The sequence below is a fragment of the Panthera leo genome, chromosome B3 (genome assembly GCF_018350215.1).
Source record: "Panthera leo isolate Ple1 chromosome B3, P.leo_Ple1_pat1.1, whole genome shotgun sequence".
In the NCBI taxonomy this organism is placed as follows: Eukaryota; Metazoa; Chordata; class Mammalia; order Carnivora; family Felidae; genus Panthera; species Panthera leo.
The window spans coordinates 37,963,111-37,984,220 of NC_056684.1; the positions used below are offsets into that span (position 1 = coordinate 37,963,111).

The following is a 21,110-nucleotide window of genomic DNA, read 5'->3' on the forward strand; positions in this document are numbered from 1 at the left end:
CTGGATTTTTGATGAATGATATCCGATGCAAGCATAGCCTCTGATGGCTTCTTCCCACCCCAGAGCCGTCGTGGGCTTTTGTGAGAGCCAGAAAGCAGCCGATGATAACTCTGTCATCACTTCCTTCAGCTTTTCCAGTACACCAAACAAACCCAGGCAGAACTAAAATTCTAGACGGCAGCCACATACGAAGGCGATACACCACCCCTTCCACTCACCACCACCACCGCCATATTGGTGGGATATATTTTAGGAATCAGGAGGAAGGAACATGAGAAGTCATTGTTTTCTTGAGAACTCTAAGCAACCTGATGAGAAAGCTCTCTCTAACGACAGAGGTGGGGATGCTGTGCATGCCATCACAGTCCTTGGGTAATGACTGTGTGTCATAAATGGGATATGGCATTTCTGAATGTCTTTAAAGCTATTTCCTTTTGTTCCACTAATTTAATTTACCAAATGCTCCTGGGAAAAGGGAGGGGGACCAAGATGCTGACTCCACATTTCCTGAAAAATCAACATTTTCTTTTTAAGCCGCTCTCAAGGAAATTACGTCTGATTGTTGTCGGCTGGCTCCCTCAAACTCTACCTCTGTCAGAATTCTGACCCGGCAGGTGTGAGGAAGAAATAGATGCAGAACTTGAGTGAATACCCACATCTGTTTTTGGAAAAAAGGAACAGAAGCAGCACAGAAGGAAGTAAAAGAGATAATTGCTGGCTTGAACTACAATACATTTTACTTGTGGGCAGAGGGCCAGCTTACAGCAGGCTGAATATGCAGGCCCATCTTATTGGAATTCAGCGGTGGGCCTCCATTCTTGTCCGGAGACAGCTGTAAACCAGCAGCCCATAGCATCACAATCAGGCACCGAGTTTTGTCAAGGAATGCTGATATGTACGGAAGCAGCTTTGTCTGCTTCAACTGCACCCCTGCCTAGTGAAATGACAGTCAATCTCTGATTCCAGATGACAAGAACTGGATAAAAACTTAAAACAAATGGCGACCTTTCAAAAGATTAATTTGTTTACCAACAAAATGTCCCCTCTTTGTCATCTGAGATGGGGGTGACCTTCACTTTCCCGTATCTAGGCTGAAAGGATGCTGACTATAGTCATCTGTTAACTCCATCTCAGCAATTATTCCCTTTTTTATTTTTAGTGACAAGAAGGGTTTATTAATTCACTCTGCTTCTTGTTATGGTTTATAAATGCAACAAGCTCATTCTGAATTACTGCAGTGTAACATCAATTTGTTTAAATCTAATTCTGCTTCCATTGCCAAATTACGTTGTGACTGTAATTGTGGCCATATGCATGGGCTTAAAACACAATCATGTTTTGAAATCGGCCTTCTTCCCCCCCACCTCCCCGACCACCCCTCCCCCCTACTTCTGGTGCTTCTAATCATTTGACATTAACACAATTGCCTCGCTTTCCATTACTTTATCATTTCCGAAATGAATGTACTTTCACGAGAGAGATTACTATGTACACCCCAAGTAAAACAGTAAAGAATGAAACTATGATTTGTGAAGTGTGGTTGCTACCCAACTAAGTTAGTGAACAACACTGCATAACGGATGACTCATAAAATCGGGAAATCATAATAGTATTAAATTCAACCTCATGAATAAATAAAAGATTCTAAGTTTACATTGCATTATATATTTATTTATTTGGAAAGTGGGACCAGAACTGGTATAATTCTACAGCAACTTATATGTTGCCACCAAGAAAAATGTTTTTATGCTTCTTTTCTAGGTCATAACAGTTATCATCAGAGTTATTTGTGCAGCAGTACAAAGCAATGTTTTGTTTGGCTATTTTGTTATGCATTCATAATCGTTCTTTTAAAATTCATGCTAACAGAGACATGTTTCAAGCCTTGTAAGAAACCCCTTTTATTTAAAACAAATAAATCAAAGTCAAATTTTCTGTAGGCCTTTGAATGCGTTGCCTTAGAAAGTCTAAGTGGGACTAGATGTCAGTGAGGAATTATGAAGATCAGAGATTTCTTCTTGTCTTGCCATACCTGTGAGGCTTCACTCTAAAACGTGTTAGAGGGTTGTTGTCGTTGCTTAATTTGGCAGATTTAAGATATGGAAAAAATCATTAGTGAGTTTCACTTTCAGTACTTTTTTGTAAGTTGATTTTACATAGAGTTACAGGGTATAAAAACCTGAAGGAAATGTGTGTGTGTGTGTGTGTGTGTGTGTGTGTGTGTGCGCGCGTGCGCGCACGTGTGCCTGTCTGTCTGTCTGGGGTATATGTGTTTTCAATGCACTAAAATCTTTGCATCAGCCCCTTATGATCAGGAAGGATATACCTCTTCATAAAATGGAGAAAATATCAGCTTCTAGGAACTAATCATGTAAATCAGCTGCATATTCAAATTTGCTCTGTCCAAAATGTCTAAGATTATTTACAAGCTTTTGACAAGCTGTTCAAGTTTCATAGGAAGTAAGGGAACACATGGCCCTCGGCAGCCAAATCATAATCCCCTTTGTGTTTAGAGTAGTTCTAAAAAAGGATTAGCCTTGATGCTGCTTTTCTAATTAACTATACATCACAACACTAGACACATTGCTTCAGTTTGGGTAAGTGCTTTCAAACACATTTTTATAAGTGGTAAATCACAACTGTATTTGTTCCCAAATGCTCTAACATGACTATTTAAAACCAATACCCGAATATTTCTTTAACAGGACTTTTGGCACAGTGTTTCTGTTTTATAAATCCAAACTGAAAGTACCATTTTTCAGTTGGTACCACTGTATATACCTACATCAACGTAAACTGGTAGGATTAACTCTTTTGATTGAAATGCTGATAGCGTGAGCAAGATGTATATAATGTACATACATTTTAGAGAACGCTGGCGTAGATTTTCTTGGAGTTAAGTTTAATGGGAAAAAAGGATCATCAGTATAATAAATGAGTGTATATTATCTATGTGTCGTGTGAGGCAAAGTACTTTCCCAAACCCTGTGTGTTCAAAGTACTTGGGCACAATCCCCAAAGCACTCATCCTATTGGGAGTTAGAAAAAAGAATATAACAAATGACTAAGTTTCTGCCCCCAATTTTGGGTAGAGTTCTGAATTCCTATTTATTTCTGAATCTTCACTCACATTCATGAAAGTAAAACATAATCCTCTGTAAATCTAGAGGTATGCCTTTTTAAACTTTGATGTGAGAAAAAGTTTGCTTGAAACGCGATGGTTGCCTTGGGCTACAAAGCCTCAGCACTCCACCAGCGAAGCCAATATTAATTCTAGATGGAAGGGGAAAACCAACAGCAACAAAAGAGAAATCTGCCTCTGTCTGTGCAGCCAGAGAAATAATATTTTTATTTCAAGGGCTTTGGGCTCATGGGAGGCAGATAAAAACCTTTTCACATTATTCACAGTGACATTTTAAATAAAGTTTCAGCAGGAATAAAAATATCAAACTTTCCAGTTATTTCTTAGGCGATAGAAGTATTTCTATGATAAAGTGCTCTCAAGCCAAAGCTGATAAAATAACATAAGGCACATATAAAGAAACTAAAAATACAGTTCAGGGTTACATGAATGAAGCAGGCAGATGAAAATGTCTGCGTAGGAAATTCAGAAGATTAATCTAAGAGACTCTTCTGGTTAGAAATGGTTTTGCAATTGAATTCTAAAATTAATCTTGGTTTTAGTCTTGATTTCACCAAAGCATGCATTTAAGAGCTTTCGAGGTTAAAAGTGTATTTAAAAATTTATAGATGTCATCTCAGTAACTGTTTTTCAGGTTTAGAAATAATCTCAAATCAAATGATATCTCAATGAAAATGAAGCATTTCTTTGAAATCTCCTAAGAAAACCCCACAACACAGAAAGTACAGTCCTGGCTTTGGGACACCTAGCAGCCAAATAGAGGCACAGACTCTGGGATCATTTAATGCCAATCTGCATTTGATTATTCTTCCCTCTCTTCCTTTTGCTGACATAAAGAATTAATTCATGCTTGCTTCAGATTTAGAATAATATTCTTAAATTGTGTGTACTATATGATCATATGCCATGGAAGCCAATGATACGCTGCTGTTTCCTTTTGCTTTTTCTAGCGGTGAGCCTGCTATCAAAGAAATAAAATATTTAAAATTCCTCTATTCATTTTCGTTGTTGTTAAATTATCTCATCCTTGTTAAAATTACGATGCCAGATTATTTAGGAATGGCAGGTAAAATAGACAAAATTGAATGGGCTACAAAGAGAGCCTCTAAAAGTAGGTTTACACATTTTTCATCATTTGTAATTATAAACCAAATGAAAGCCACTCCACCTCATCTCCCCCAAATTCTAAGGACAAAAGGATCAAAATCTTTACTTAAAATCGACATTGTATCTTACAAAATATATGACTTTTGATTCTTGAAGAAATTAAGAGCTCATGAAAACAACTCGTTACTTACACATGCTTTTCTCTGATTAATGTATGGCAAACTGATTCCATAGGTCGAATTTATAGCACTTCTGTGGTGGATGTTTTCAGGATCGTGCATGATTTTTACATTCAACCCTATCTTTCGCTGGAACAAAGAAACAATGAAACTTTCATGCTGAATGAACAAAAATGCTTACTAACATTTTATATCCTCAAAGGAGTATGAAGTTCTTTGAAAATAATTATTTTAATGTAATTCTTATTGCAAAAAAAAAAAAATATATATATATATACATATATATTTGGGTTTCTTATTTAGGCTGCGAATTGGTCTCTTTTATTTACAGAAAAGGAACTTTCTGCAGATTTTCCTCCACGTATCCTATCGCTCATACAGACACAACCTTGGACGCCATTCATTTCCTCAAAAATAATGTTAGAAGCCAACCAAGGTGGACAAAAGACCGGGATACCTGGTCTCGGTTTATTTTTAGCTTTCCAGGTCAAGGATTTTTGCCAATGAAATCTATACTACAAATACACAGGTAGAGGGCTCCCTTGGTCTGTTAATGTGGCCACTTTCCTCAAGGGACATTTACAGGTAAATCTCAGTGGGGACTTGGTGAATTTACCGCAACAAATTTAGTGACTCCTTCACAGAGATTTTGCTATCTATGGGATACACGTGTGCTTTCATTAGGAAAAAAAAGGCATCTTGTTTGAACCACGTGTTCCTCATTTTAAATAATTCAAATTAGCTACGGCTGCGATGCCTAACTATAAACCACCAGAGAAGACAGCACCGTGGTGGTGGAAAGGGGCACGGGGTAGGTGTGCAGAGACCTAAGTTCCAATCTTGCTCCCTCCTGCCCCCCGACTGCCTGCATGTAACCTTGGGTAAGTTACTTTCCTTCTTTGAAAATCAGTTTCTTTATTTGCAAAACGCAGCAGTTAGACTTGAAGGTCTCTTGGAGAACTCTTCACCTCACCCCCACCCTCCAACCTCCACCCCTACCCCTCCTGCCTCCCCCCCACCATCCTCCCCAGCTTTGGCTTTCTATGATTTGATGCTAAAAGGTAAGTTGACACTTAAGGAATATGACATTACTGACAGTTTCTGAAGTCTTGTGACATTTTATTGTGATATATAATTCACATACTATAAAATTCACACCTTTAAAAGTATATATACTCTTCAGTGATTTTTCAGCATAGTCACAAAGCTGTGCAGCCATCACCCCTAATTTCAGAACATTTTCATCACCCCAAAAGAAACCTCCTACCCATTAACAGTCACTCCCCATTCCCTCCACCTCCTTCCAGCCCCTGGCAACTACTAGTCTACTTTCTGTCTCTTAGACATTCTGGGCATTTCATGTAAATGGAATCCTAAAAGATGGGTCCCTTGTGACTTTTTCAAAAGGAAGTGTTGTGAGCAATTAAAAATTTTTTTCCTTTCAATTGAGTGTCTTAGTTCTGGGGGTGATCTGATGCAATTGTTAAAATGGTTGTAGGGGCGCCTGGGTGGCTCAGTCGGTTAAGCGTCCGACTTCGGCTCAGGTCATGATCTCACGGTCCGTGAGTTCGAGCCCCGCGTCGGGCTCTGTGCTGACAGCTCAGAGCCTGGAGCCTGTTTCAGATTCTGTGTCTCCCTCTCTCTCTCTGGCCCTTCCCCATTCATGCTCTGTCTCTCTCTGTCTCAAAAATAAACGTTAAAAAATAAAAAATAAAAAAATAAATTAAAAAAAAATGGTTGTAGAAACAAGGAAGATTAGTTCATGACCCGGCTGTTTGGTCATCAACATTCATAAGTGGGCTGTGCCTGAGGTGAAGGTGAAGGGGAACATTACAGAAATATCTATGGAATGCGTGCTGTCCTGATAAGTTATTTCTTAGCACAGGCTCCAAATCTTCCTTTTATTTGTTTAAATAGCAGTTTTTAAACCAAATCTTTAAATAACTGTGCTCAGCTGTCCACTTCATTTAACCCATGCAGGGATACAGGTTGCATGTAAGGCATTTCTGTTTCCTTCTCCTTGAAGTACATGTGGTTGTGAAAACAATGTTGTGCCTAATTATAAATGGCTTTCCTTCTGTGGGTAACCCACACTCCCAGCACTACTCCGGGGCTTTTGCGTGGAAGCTGAATGCCTCTTTTATTGAAATTAATACCTGAACATAATTTTTTCCTTCTTAATTAAACTTTCAGAATAATTTCCCATCCAGCAAGGATTGGGAAATTGCTAATATGTATTATATTGACTGGATGTAGTTTCTGTAATTAGGGTGTTTTTAAAATGTGAACCCTGGATACAATTGACGGTAATAGCTTCATCTATCATGTCTAAGCTTTGTTAGAACTTTTTAATTCTGGGATCATTGGCTCGGTGGACCATAGCAGTTTTCTTAGTTTTCTTATGCTCCATCAACTTTGTGTGGCTGTCGTACCGGTGTAGGGAGGAAATGACCAAATACAGAGCCATTGTTAAAAGTGGCATTAAAATCTGGTGGTTTTCTGCCCATATGTATGTTTCTGTGGCATTAGACATAGCTCCTTATGGAAAGAAATCCAAATGTAAATAGAAATCCAAAAGAAATGACAGGTTGTAATATCAATTATTTATCAGTCGTTTTCTAAAGCTATGGGAGAGGTCCTTTAAAATTATTAATATTCTAATATTTACTCTGTTGGCACCAAAGCATGGGTATGCCAAAGTAATATATCATAACACATGGTTAAATTTCCCTTTTAAAAACATATTAAAAGAGCCCGCATTTAAATAACATTAACGTACCAAATGGTTTCACTGTAAATCACTACAAATACATTCATCACCTAAATTTGTCTCACAAACCACCTATCGAGATATATAGGAAAATACTTATAAGCATTAGCTGCATTATCAGATCTACTAATAAGATTTTTTTTTTTAAGAAAAACAGTTGTCAATTTAAAAAAGAAAAACAAAATTCATCCTTCCATTATGCTGAAGAGCAAACTCGGGAAGATCATTTTTCCTGACAGTAAGATAAAATATCAAAAATAATTTCAGAAATTTGTCTTAAATTGATCAAGAAAAGGCAGTAATTTATTTAATCTATCTTGAGTCACTAAACAATCTCAACTTAGAATTCTCTCCTTTTGATAGTAATTACAAGCAGATATATCAAATGTGACTCTCATTTAGACTTTGGTTTGTAAGAACAAAAGTTATTATCAGAGCCAATTACTGTTTTACCTACATGGCTGCACAGAAGCAGGGAGCTCAATTTTCATCTCATCAGTGATTTTGTGGTATTTATTTTATTACTATGCCCACAAAGCTATATAAGAAGGAAATAGCTTATGCTATTAAAACTAGGGTTTAAACATAAGAGGCTAAGGTTTCTTTTCGAAGAAGTTCTGAATTAAAAACACTAGGCAGCGTGTAATACCAGCTCCCCAGACATGGGCAGACCATAAAATGACATACATCCGAGCGGTAGATCCCGCACAGAGTAATCAAAATTGAAATGCTTCACAAACAAAGTTGAGACAGGCTATTTACTAAGTTACAGTATTATCAGCATAACATTATTCTCAACAGTGTTTGCTGCAAGTAATGCCTTCTAAAGTGGATATCGCCTAATATTATATTCCCACTGGTTAAAGACTTCTGCTGTTTAATCTCAAAACCAGAAAAAAGAAAAAAGAATCCAGTCGCCTTTAATACTCTGATTCTTTCAACCATTATTATATTTAATGGAAAGAACAATAGACATCAAATCGTGGTTCAAGCCACGTGCTCTAGATTTCTCATTTGTAAAACTGGGTAATAATACCTACCCTCACAGGGTTGTTTGTGAGGTTGAAATGATTAATGTACGTTAAGTATCTTGAAATGATAAAGCCCTACTCAGGAGCCTACTGGCCAAAAAATGACTGCTATGGATCAAAACACTTCAAATATATAAAAACCCATGAGTTCCTTATATACATACACATATGTGTGTGTGTGTGTGTGTATGTGTGTGTGTGTGTGTGTATATATAATTATATATTATAAATATATAAAAACCCATGAATTCTTTATGTACATATATATTATATATTACTTTATATAATTTTTTAGAAGTAGACTTCATGCTCAGCATGAAGCCCAACACAGGGCTTCTACTCATAACCCTGAGCTCAGGACCTGAGCTGAGGTAGGGGCACCTGGGTGGCTCAGTTGGAAAGGCAAGTGACTCTTGGCTTTGGCTCAGGTCATGATCTCACAGTTTCGTGAGTTCAAGCCCCAAGTCAGGCTCTGTGCTGGCAGTACAAAGTTTGCTTGGGATTCTCTCTCTCTCTCTCTCTCTCTCTCTCTCTCTCTCTCTCTCTCTCTGTCTCTCTCTCCTTCTCCTTCCCCCTCTCCCTCCCCCACTCACACTGTCTCTGTCACTCTCAAATAAATAAATAAACTTAAAAAAAAAAAAGGAAGAAAAGAAAAGACCTGGGGCGCTGGTTAGCTCAGTCGGTTAAGTATCCGACTTCAGCTCAGGTCTGTGCTGACAGCTCAGAGCCTGGAGCCTGCTTCAGAGTCTGTGTCTCTGCCCCTCCCCCGCTCATGCTCTGTCTCGTCATTGTGTCTCTATCAAAAATAAACATTAAAACAATTTTAAAAAATTTCAAGATAATTGGGGAAAACGGAACAATGACTGGAAATGATATGGTATTAACACATTGTTAAATTTGTTAGATGTGGGGCGCCTGGGTGGCTCAGTCGGTTAAGCGGCCGACTTCAGCTCAGGTCATGATCTCGCGGTCTGTGAGGGCTGTGAGTTCGAGCCCCACGTCGGGCTCTGTGCTGACAGAGCCTGGAGCCTGTTTCAGATTCTGTGTCTCCCTCTCTCTGACCCTCCCCTGTTCATGCTCTGTCTCTCTGTGTCTCAAAAATAAATAAATGTTAAAAAAAAATTAAAAAAAAAATTTGTTAGATGTGATAATAGTTATGGTTTTTCTGGGTTTTTTGAAATTTTTTAATGTTATTTATTTTTGAAGGAGAAAGAGAGACAGAGTGTGAGTGGGGAAGGGGCAGAAGAGAGGGAGACACAGAATCTGAAGCAGGCTCCAGGCTCTGAGCTGTCAGCACAGAGACCGACACAGGGCTCGAACTCACGAGCTGTAAGATCATGACCTGAGCCGAAGTCAGACGCTTAACTGAGCCACCCAGGTGCCCCAGTTATTTTTTTTAAGTCCTTTTCTGATGTGCTTAAGGGTAAGATAATATGATGGCTGGGATTTGCTTTAAAAGACTTCACCGGGGGCCATGGGTGGCTCAGTCAGTTAAGTGTCCGACTCTAGATCTCGGCTCAAGTCATGATCTCACAGTTTGTGGGTTCAAGCCCCACGTCGGGTTCTGTGCAGACAATGTGGAACCTGCTTGGGATTCTCTGTCTCCCTCTTTCTCTGCCGCTCCCCAGCTCTTGGCGTGTGCTCTCTCTCTCTCTCCCCCCCTCCCCCATCTCTCTCAATAAGTAATATAATATATTATAAGACTTCAAAAAATGTGGAGGGACTAGATGAAATAAGAATGGGAACGTTATGGCAAATGTTAAAGCTGCTTGTGGGTTACATGGATTTCATTCTGTATTTTTGTGTCTATTCAAAAAATAATTTCTTTAGTAAAAAGGCCTATTTAAAATTAAAGGGTAATCAAAATCAAACTATTCACAAATTTACTATTGTTTCAACTCTATCACTCTCTGATGTACGACAGCCCCTCTACCTCTCTGCCGGGGCTGGAGGGACCAACAATCACAGCATCACTTAACTCCAAGCTGCTTCTAAATTACCCAGCTGCTGCCTAACTGCCTCAGGTTCACAAAACCTTAAGACTTAACTACTAGTCAGATGGGCCCTCCTGTTTTCTGATTCCTGTAGGAGTTGAGTTGTAGACGATGAGAAAGGTTGGGGGAGAGAGCAAGCATTTACTCAGCTCCCATGATGTGCCGGGCACCATAACAGGTGGGTATTGTCCTAATCCAACTGACTCACTTTAGTCTTTAAAAGGACAAGAGACGGATGGCCGGGTGGCTCAGTCGGTTAAGCGTCCGACTTCAGCGCGAGTCATGATTTCACGGTTTGTGAGTTTGAGTTCCATATCCGGCCCTGTGCTGACAGCTCAGAGCCTGGAGCCTGCTTTGAATTCTGGGTCTCCCTCTCTCTCTGTCCCTCTGCCTCTCACACTCTGTCTCTCTTTCTCTCAAAAATAAATAAGCCTTAAAAAATTATTTAAAAAAAGGACCAGAGGGAGTATGTGGTATTATCACTCCTTTACCAATGACGATAATTGGTTAAGTGACTTCTCAAGGGCCCACTAGTGAGGAGGTAGGATTTGATTTACGTCTCTGACTTTAACACCTCTTTCCATCGTAGCATGCTGCCACGTTGTAAAGAAATGTTAGTTGATACACTCCTGATGCAACTTCCTACCTACTAAGTCCTTTACTCTCACTCTAATCCTCATGGGCCTTGCTTTGGTCCGGGCCCTCCTTGATTGTTAAATACACCTCTCCAATGGCCAGTGTGGTGGTCTCCTTACTGCCAGTCCATCCTCTGCATAAACTCTGGAAGGACTGAGTCTCTGATCACTAATTAAAATACGTCTCTTACCTCTTCAACATCCCCCAAAAGTTTCCCTTAGGGTGGCATAATCTGGCCCCTTCGTACCGTCCAGCCCCTTCTGCTACATTCTATCGTGACTGCTCATAGAGCAGCCAGCCTGTGGCCACATACAACATGTCCTCTCCACCTCTGTGAGTGAGCATGCTGTTCCCTCTTTGGCAAATGTCCTCTTCTCTCTCTGGTGTCTTCTGGACATACTCTTACTTCCAAACTTGAGCTCAGATCAGGCACAATGTCCTCTGGGAGACCTCCCCTAACCTCTATCTCTCTTTCTCTACTCACAACAAAATGTATTCATTCATTCATTCCAGCATTTAAGAGCCTGCTAGGTGGGGGTGCCTGGGTGGCTCAGTCGGTTACGCATCTGCCTCTTGGTTTCAGCTCAGGTCATGATCTCACGGCTCATGAGACTGAGCCCCACATTAGGCTCTGCGCTGACAGTGCAGAGCCTGCTTGGGATTCTCTTTCCCTCTCTCTCTGTCCCTCCCCCTGCCTCAAAATAAATTAACATTTAAAATAGATAAAGCGGGGCACCTGGGTGGCTCAGTCGGTTAAGCGGCCGACTTCAGCCCAGGTCATGATCTCGGGGTCTGTGAGTTTGAGCCCCGCATCGGGCTCTGTGCTGACAGCTCAGAGCCTGGAGCCTGTTTCAGATTCTGTGTCTCCCTCTCTCTGACCACCCCCCCTTCATGTTTTGGGGCGCCTGAGTGGCTCAGTCGGTTAAGCGGTCGACTTCAGCTCAGGTCATGATCTCGTGGTCTGTGAGTTCGAGCCCCGCGTCAGGCTCTGTGCTGACAGCTCAGAGCCTGGAGCCTGTTTCAGATTCTGTGTCTCCTTCTCTCTCTGACCCTCCCCTGTTCATGCTCTGTCTCTCTCTGTCTCAAAAATAAATAAATGTTTAAAAAAAAAATAGATAAAAGGTTAAAAAAAAAAAAAGCCTGCTAGGTGTGGGTGAACAAGAAAAAGTCCCTGCCCACATGATCTGATATTCTTGAAGGGATGTAAGGAATTATAATAACCATGTAAACAGATGTATAATTAATTTCAGATGGCCATAAGTGGGATAGAGAATAATGGGAGGCTCCCTTAGATACGGTGGTCAAGGACAGCCTCTCTGATGAGATGACAGTTGTATTGAGACCTGAATGAAAAAACTGAGCTAGTCATACAAAGATCTGGGGGTGGTTGAGGAGTAAGAAATTGATGGCTAATGAGAAGCGATAAATGCAAAACCGAAGGCCTTAAGAAGATACCTTGACGGGAGGAGAGACACTTGCATGATGACAAAGGAGAAGACCTAAAATATAAATCCACACATAGAAAAATTAATTAATTTGGTAATGGGAAGGCCAGGACTACATTTGTCTCTGACTGAAAACTGGAAGAGTATTACTTAAATAAGAGAATGGATTCCTCTCGTGTATACGAAGGGCGGAGCTGGGCTCTTCAGGCTTGGTTTGGAAGTTCATGAAGTCGCTCCCTGTCATCCCTAGTGTATAGGCTTCCTCCTGTGGGTCTACGTTTGCTACTGGAGTCCTAGCCATCATAGCTTCCTTCCAGGCAGCAGGATAAATGAAGGCAGGAAGAGGGTCAAAGGATGCAAGCCAGCCATCTTTTAAGGAAGTTTCCAGACAACCGCCCAGGATACCTGCCCTTACACTTCATTGGCCAGTACTTGGTCCTGTGTCCCGGCCCCAAGGGAGGCTGGGAAATGTAGTCTTTATTGAGCAGCCATATCTCTGGCTAAAAATCAGCCACTCAGTACTCACTGGACAGAACTGCGACACATGGTCGTGCTTAACGGCAAGGAGGGCTCAGAAATGAGGGATCATCCTCGCGTGTGATGTTGTCCTGAGCCAAATCACGGCTGTCAGTAATGCAGAAAGGGGGTTGGGTATCGGCTAGGGAAGCAACGGTTTCTGCCACAAGCATGCAACCTAACTTAGCTAAGGAGGAAAAGGACAATAAGGCAAAAGTGATAAAGAGTGAAATACTGAGAGGTCGGTAAAGGTTCTTAGAGTGTTGAAGAATTGTCAGGAGAACATACTACGGGAGCTGGCAGACAAGGACATGGTGCTCAGAAGCTGTTGTGCTTGAAACAGATTTTAGAGCTGATGTACTTCCTGGTCATAACAAAGCCCAGGGAGTTGGCATACCCCGCTAGCCCTACAGGAGCATTTTTCCTAAACCTGTGTTATGGCGTTGCCAACGCCGTAGGATGCCCGTCTACAAGCTTTGAACCCCTTACGGCACAGACACACACAGATCTTCTACATCACACATAGTACCATTAAAAGTAAAACAGTTGAGGAAATAGCACACCGGGGATGAAAGCCATTTTTTTTTTTTAGTTTCACTATGTTTATGCTATCATTACAATGTGCCACCATGACACAATCATCAGTGGATGATTGTGGTGTGGGCCAAAGGTGGCATTCTGTCCAATTTTTATGGCACATGGGCCAATCACTAATTCTATGACCGACCTCCCTCTGCTACTAACTACCCTCCTGAGTAGGGAAGCCAGAGAACGACGGCTCTCCTGCGTGTCCAGAAGTTAGTATTTCCTGGGAAGGTACAGAGCAAGGCATGAGAAATTTGGGATGCCACCTTCAAAATGTTACTGAACCATCGAATACCATCTCATGAAATTCAGGTAGGCCTTGCACTTGTAGGTAGTAAAGTTACTTCTGTTTCTGGGAAAGGTGTCATGAGTCATAAATATGTAGCTAAGTGAATCTTCTATAGAAACAATATTATTAGGAGGTATAGTCCTAATGGCCTATTTTCGATGCCTAGTTTTTATAGAAATAACCCCAAAGCTCACACTTAGTCATCTGTTCCATAAGCTATAGCTTGTGAACCTCTTGAAAGTGTATAGGTAAGCCAAGTGAATAGTAACCAGTTATAGCAAAACGGTATCATACATGATACAGTATCATAATGTATTATGAATAATTCTAGCATGGCTTCATAATTGCTACATTAGTTGTACTGCAACAAATCGGAAAGTAAAAAAGTTCACCTTGAGCAGGTGTGTTGATTGAGAAGTTTCTCTGGGAAGGTGTGGAGGGACATATCTGAAGATAATTCTGGCTATAGTTAGGGCCATTTGTGAACCGAATCAGGGCTTTATGTTGCTGTGGTTTTTTGTTTGTTTGTTTGTTTGTTTTTCAGTTGTAAATTTCCCTGTGGCAAACACAGGAAGGGGACTCAAGTTTTTGGTTTGTTTTTTTTTTAACGTTTGTTTATTTTTGAGGGAGTGCGAGCAGGGGAGGGACAGAGAGAGGGGGACAGAGAATCCAAAGCAGGCTCTGCGCTGACAGCAGCAAGCCTGATGTGGGGCTTGAACTCACAAACCGTGAGCTATCCCTGAGCCAAAGTTGAATGCTCAACCGACTGAGCCACCCAGGTAGCCCAAGTTTTTGTATTTTCTCACAATGGTGAGAAATGGCCAGAACTTTGAGGTCAAACAGACCTGCATTTGAATCCCAGTTCTGCTATTGCTTAGGTTTAGATTAGAATCATCTCCCATCTTCCAGTCCCATGTCTGCAAAATGGGGATAATAATAATTCCTTCCCTCAGAATGTTGTGAGGATGAGCTACAAGTTCATCGTCATGGCCCACACCGGCTCCTAAGTGGTCCCCCTGCTTCTGCCCTTGTTCTTTTACATCCTTGAAGGACAAGACCCCAGTGGCTTCCCATCACAGTGATCCAAAGTCCTCACAACGGTCCTTGAGATCCGGCCCCCTACCACTTTTCCTACTCCTCTCCCCCTGCACATTCCCCTGTAGCTTCCTTGCTGTTCATACTCCTAATTCAGGGTCTTTGCATGCTCCAATTCCTTTGCCTGGAATGCTCTGCCTCCAAATAGCCAAAGACTCGTTCCCTCTCATCCATCAGGTTCCTGCTCAAGTGAGACCATCCAACGCCCCTAGGCTCCTTCCCCAGCTTTTCTCTCACCAACTAACATACTATATAATTACTTTGCGCATCATTTTTTGTTTTCCTAATGACTGGGGTTTCCCACCCCAACTAGAATGTAAGCTCCATGAGAGCAGAGATGTTTGGCTGATGCCTAAATAGTATCTGGGACGTATTAGGCACATAACTGAGATTGACCAGTATTCATTGGCATATAATAAGAATTAACACTTGTATAACAGTCACCCACGTATGGTGTGCTCTTATAAACATTTACAAATATTAGCTCCTTTATCCTTACAGCAGCTCTATGAGGTAGGGGCTATTCTTTTTTTTTTTCAATATATGAAATTTATTGTCAAATTGGTTTCCATACAACACCCAGTGCTCATCCCAAAAGGTGCCCTCCTCAATACCCATCACCCACCCTTCCCTCCCTCCCACCCCCCATCAACCCTCAGTTTGTTCTCAGTTTTTAACAGTAGGTAGGGGCTATTCTTACGTCCATTTTGCAGATGAGGAACTGAGGCACAGAGAGGTTAAGTGACTTGCCAAGGAACAGGTAGGAAGTGGTGGACCCAGGATGTGAACCCATACGTCTAACCACGATGTTGTTGTCATCTAGTGAGAGCCTACTCCGGGCTTGGCACTGTCTGGGCACAGATTACAGCAATGAACGAAACAGAGTCTCTCTGCTTTGGATTAATAGAGCTTTGAGAAATGATCAAATGCAAAGGATATATCTTGGCAGATCCAGGTTTGGACAGAGGATTGGTAAAAGCCATCTCAGGATTAATTGGGGGAATCTGAGTATGACCTGAGTATTTATTATATTCATGAATTATTGTTCATTTTTTAGGTATGATAATGGTGCTGTGGGTATGTAGGAATATGCTCATTTTAAAAAAATTTTTTTAACATTTTTTATTTATTTTTGAGAGACAGAGACAGAGTGTGAGCAGGGGAGGGACAGAGGGAGAGGGAGACAAAGAATCGAAAGTAGGCTCTAGGCTCTGAGCTGTCGGCACAGAGCCCGATGCGGGGCTCGAACCCATGAGCCGTGAGATCATGACCTGAGCGGGAGTCGGACGCTTAACCGACTCACCCATAGGAACATGCTCATTTTTAAAGCTGCATGTTAAAGCATGAAGGGATGAAATGTCCTTAGGTCTGTATTTTAAAACACTTCAATAAAAAGTGATGACACAAAAATGGCAAAGTTTAATTGTTATTAAATCTAGGTGAAGGACAAATGGTCATTCCTGGACTGTTTTCTCTTTGGATATCTCCATAATAAAAGGGTTTTTAAAAACCCGGGGAAAAGGAGCAGACATTTTTTAAAAGTCACTGCTTTCATGGAGCCTAGCTTCTTGTGAGAAGATGGAGGTCACAGTGGTTGGCTCACTGGGGGCCTTGTCTTCTGTGCGCGCTCTGGTCTGTGAAATGCAATTACCGTCTCATCTGCAAAACTTTCCACCCAACGCCAAGTGAGGCAGAACTCTCAGCGACAGTCTGGGAAGCCATGCTTACCTGCTCGTTTTCCTTCTTTCATCTCCCACCATATTATTCTTCATGATGTCCAAAATCTTCAAAACTTCAGTTTCAGAGCAAAGTTTGAAAATCACGTTCTCAATTCGATCCAAATCCACAAAATGGATCCTTCCCATCTTAGACCCTGACCCTGCACATTGTTGCATCATAGTGGATCACAGTGTATTTTTTATGTCTGTTCGACTGAGAAAGCATCCATTGTATGGAATTAAGAGAGGGAATCCTTTTCAAGCAATAGGATGCGTTTATTTTCCCTGCTCCACAGCCTGTATCGTGCTTGTAAGGAGGTCCTTTGATCTGAACAGTGTAGGGGTTTGCTCACCAGATACTACAAGAAAATCAAATGCTCTCGTGGCCCCTAAACTTTTTCTCCTTCTCTTCTTCCCTCCATCTTCTCCTTTGTTGTTTTTATTTCAAACCCTGTAGCCTGAGGTGCCCCAAAGAGGGGCCGAGCTGGTGTTGATGAGGAGCAAAGATACACTGTGAAGAAAAGTCATCACAATACGGCTTTTTCAAAAGAAAAAGAAGATCAATAAGCAAATGTTTCTTTGCCCTCACAATATTACTGACCACATTCCCTATGCTTTTCATCCCTGTGACTTACTTACTTTATAACTGCAAGTTTGTACCTCTTAATCCCCTTTATCCATTTTGCCCATCCCCCATCCACCTCTCCTCTGGTAACTACCAGTTTGTTCCCTGTATTTGTTGCTTCATTTGTTTTTTGTTTGTTTGTTTTTGTGTTTTTAAGATGCCATATGTAAGTGAAATCCTATAGTATCTGCCTTTCTGTGTCTGACTTATTTCACTTAGCATAATACCCTCGAGGTCCACCCGTGTTGTCACAAATGGCAAGATCGCAGGGCGCCTGGGTGGCGCAGTCGGTTAAGCGTCTGACTTCAGCCAGGTCACGATCTCGCGGTCCATGAGTTCGAGCCCCGAGTCAGGCTCTGAGCTGATGGCTCGGAGCCTGGAGCCTGTTTCCGATTCTGTGTCTCCCTCTCTCTCTGCCCCTCCCCCGTTCATGCTCTGTCTCCTCTGTCCCAAAAATAAATAAAAAACGTTGAAAAAAAAAAAAAAAAAAAACAAATGGCAAGATCGCATTTGTTTTTATGGCTGAGTAATATTCCATTGTGTATATGTACCACATCTTCTTTGTTCATCCATCTATCGATGGACACTTGTGTTGCTTCCATATCCTGGCTGTTGTACATGATGCTGCAATAAACATAGGGGTGCCTGCATCTTTTTGAATGAATGTTTTCATTTTCTTAGGTAAATACCCAATAGTGGAGTTGCTGGATCATGTGGTAGTTCCATTTTTTAATTTTTTGAGGAAGCTCCGTACTGCTCTTCGCAGTGGTTGCACCAGTTTACATTCCTACCAACCGTGCACGTGGGTTCCCTTTTCTCCACGTGCTCTCCAACACGTGCTGTTTCTTACCTTTTCGAGTCTAGCCATTTTGACGGGTGGAAAGTGATAGCTCATTGCGGTTTTGAGTTGCATTTCCCTGGTGATCAGTGATGTTGATCATTTTTTCATGTGTTTATTGGTCATCTCTATGCCTTTTCTGCAAAAATGTCTATTCCGGATGCCCTGCCCATTTTCTTAATCAGATTGGGTTTTTTTAGTGTTTATATTTATAGTTCTTGACATATTTATTAGTTGTATAACCTCTTATTGAAAATATCATTTGAGAACATCTGCTCCCATTCAGTAGGTTGCCTTGTTTCTTTCGTGTTTTGGTTTTTTTGTTTTTTGTTTTTCTTTTTTGCTGATGGTTTCCTTTGCTGTGTAAAAGCTTTTCATTTTGGTGTAGTCCACATAACTTATTTTTGCTTTTGTTTCCCTTGCCTGAGGAGACCTTCTAGAAAAATGTTGCTAAGTCTGATGTATAAGAGATTACTGTCTGTTTTCTTCTAGGAATTTCATGGTTTCAGGTCTCCCATTTAGGTCATTAATTCATTTTGAGTTTATTTTTGCGTATGGTGTGAGAAAATGGTCCAGTTTCATTCTTTGGCATGTAGCTGTCCTCATAAACCATTCTTGATTATGAGTGTAATTATAATTGAGCAACTCCTAATTGTTTGTCATGCAAGTTTTTGGTGTTAAATGGAACTCCAAAGATCGTTATCTACTTTGGAGAAAGGAAGCTTAAAGAAGCAACCGGGGTTTACCTAGTCGAACAGGTTGGCAGTGGGCAATTAAAGGTGGTAATATCCCAGTTGGATTTCCCTGCTACTTAATAATATAAGCTTTTAAGTTGGTGTAGTAGGCTTGCGGGAACAGCTGGCAAAACAGCACTGTTTGTCATTGAGTTTACAATGCAAAATTAGGGCTATCTTGTATGTCAGCGGTTATGCATTTTTAAGCAGATGTCACTGATATTAGAAATAAAACAACAATAGGGATCTAGGCCCTCGAGGTAAAGTCAGGGTAGGAAACCGTCCATGCCCCTTTTAAATGAAGCTCACCCATGCTCACAGTCTTTAAAAGAACTCTAGGCTTACACACTGCACATAAGATTCCCTATCTTTATGATCATTCTCCAGGATTCAAAACTCTTCTGGGAAAATACGTTCTGGCTGTGGTTTTATTTTTTTCTGGAATCATAATAGCAGCTATACATTCGAGAGAGTCCTAGATTCAGATATTTTGTTTCCAAAGAGCCCCAATCTTCTACTTGTGGGCCACCAGTGACCCTCCTGAGATTCTTGGGGGAGAGGGGGAAAATTGAGCTGAAGCAGAGACTTACTAGTAAGGGAGGTGAGAAGTTTAAGCTCCCTTTATCATAGCACTCCCTTTTCTTTTCAGAACAGCCTTTATTATGATGTGGTATTTTCTGATCAATGGTCTGTCTCCCCTGACTAGAATGTAAGCTCTGAGAGCAGGGACCTGGCATCATTGATCACAGTGTGCCTCTGCCAATTCTTGGCACACAGATAGTGGCCAAATGAACTCCGTGTAAGAAGTGCCATGACCGTGGTCAGAGTTGGCTGTTTTGCAAGTGTAGTGGAGCCTGGACTGGTTTTACATGGGGGTGGGCACCCCCTTAGGGGTCCCTATGATGTCCTCTCTTCATTCCACAAGCATTTATGGAGAATCCCCTGGCAATATACAGCAGTGAACAAACTGACATGGCTTCTGCCCTCATTCAACTTCCATTCTAGTGAGAGAAGCTGACACTTAAAAAAAAATCTAGTTAGAAATTTTGCCAAGTGTGGTAAAGGAAAAATACGGATAATGCCATTATAAAAAGGGTACTGCATGATGGCTTCACAGCTTGGGGAAGATACTAAAAACCACTGACTGAACACTTAAAAAGGGTGAATTTTATGGTATATTAATTATACCTCAACAAAGTTATTGCCTACAAAGGGGTACCACGGTGGTTATGCCTACATTTCTGGGTTCATCATCCTGGCCCTGACACTAGCTGTGTTCTCTTGGGCAATTTCTTTAACATTTCTGAATCTTGGTTTTTTCATCAATAAAATGAAGACAATAATAGCACGTCTTTCTAGAATCATTCTGAAGGTTAAACAAGTTAGTGTTCCAAAAGCACTGACAGGAGGTGAGCTATTATCACTTGTGGGGGGTTGGGGAGGGAATAGGAATTAAAGAGCAAGAACACTCAACAGGCAAAATCAGTAACCTCTTGAACTCAATTCCTTGCCACTTGGAAACTTTCCTTCTAGGGCTCTGTTCCAAAATTCTGGCTTTGCACAGTGGCAGTATCGTAGCCATTGGTTTATCTGAGGTGTGATTATTGCCAGTTAAAAAATTGGCAGGCATTTTTTGGAAGGCATTCTGTTGTGATATATTTGCTTTCTGAAGAAAGCTGTCTTGTGGTAGGAACTGACCCTACCATGAACATAATTGAAACAATAGGCATGTTTTCTCATTTAGAACACAAAGCAAATTTCCTACCTTTGCTCTTAAAAAGTTTTTTTTTTCTAACAACTTTATTGAGCTATAATTCATATACCTTCAATTTATCCCTTTAAAGTGTACAATTCAAGGCACCTCGGTGGCTCAGTTGGTTAAGCGTCCGACTTTGGCTCAGGTCATGATCTCACGGTTTGTGAGTTCAAGCCCCGCGTCGGGCTCTATGCTGATCACTCAGAGCCTGGAGCCTGCTTCAGATTCTGTGTCTCCCTCTCTCCCTGCCCCTCTTCCCCTCTGCACTCTCTCTCTCTCTCTCTCAAAAATAAATAATAAAGCATTAAAAAATTAAAAATTAAAATGCTAAAAAAAGTGTATAATTCAGCAGTGTTCAGTAGATTCACAGTGTTGTGCAACCATCTCCACTATTGAATTCCAGAACATTTTCATCATCCCCAAAAGATACTTGATATCCATTAGATGTCCCTCCCCATTCTTCCCTCCCCCTAGCTTCCACAACCACTAATCCCCTTTTTGTCTTTATGGGTATCTCTATGCCTACCTTTTTTCTTGGAAAGGCTTGTGGAAATGTACTGTGCTGTCTTTGGGGTTGCCAAAGTTTACCCTCAGATTCTAGAGGGAAGATAAATGATTTCTGATCAATTACAGCTGGAAGCAACCTAAGT

At 41.1% G+C, this 21,110-nt stretch overlaps 1 protein-coding gene across 17 annotated transcripts in view; it reads right to left on the minus strand.

Annotated features, from left to right (window-relative positions):
* IQCH (IQ motif containing H) overlaps positions 1-21,110 on the minus strand; it is a 210,637-nt gene that overhangs the window by 167,326 nt on the left and 22,201 nt on the right. For 12 of the 17 annotated variants that reach the window (XR_006203496.1, XM_042941625.1, XM_042941623.1 and 9 more), the window contains exons 4-5: positions 20,987-21,104; positions 4,441-4,557 (exon numbers count right to left, since the gene is read on the minus strand). Coding sequence is in view for 15 of the 17 variants with exons in the window: in XM_042941625.1 (XP_042797559.1) it covers positions 4,441-4,557; positions 20,987-21,104 (235 nt within the window). In the remaining 2 variants the exon portion in view is untranslated. Of the gene's footprint in view, positions 1-1,666; positions 2,078-3,343; positions 4,104-4,440; positions 4,560-20,986; positions 21,105-21,110 lie in introns of those variants that run through there. The other 5 variants (XM_042941632.1, XM_042941634.1, XM_042941624.1 and 2 more) reach the window with 5 other exon arrangements.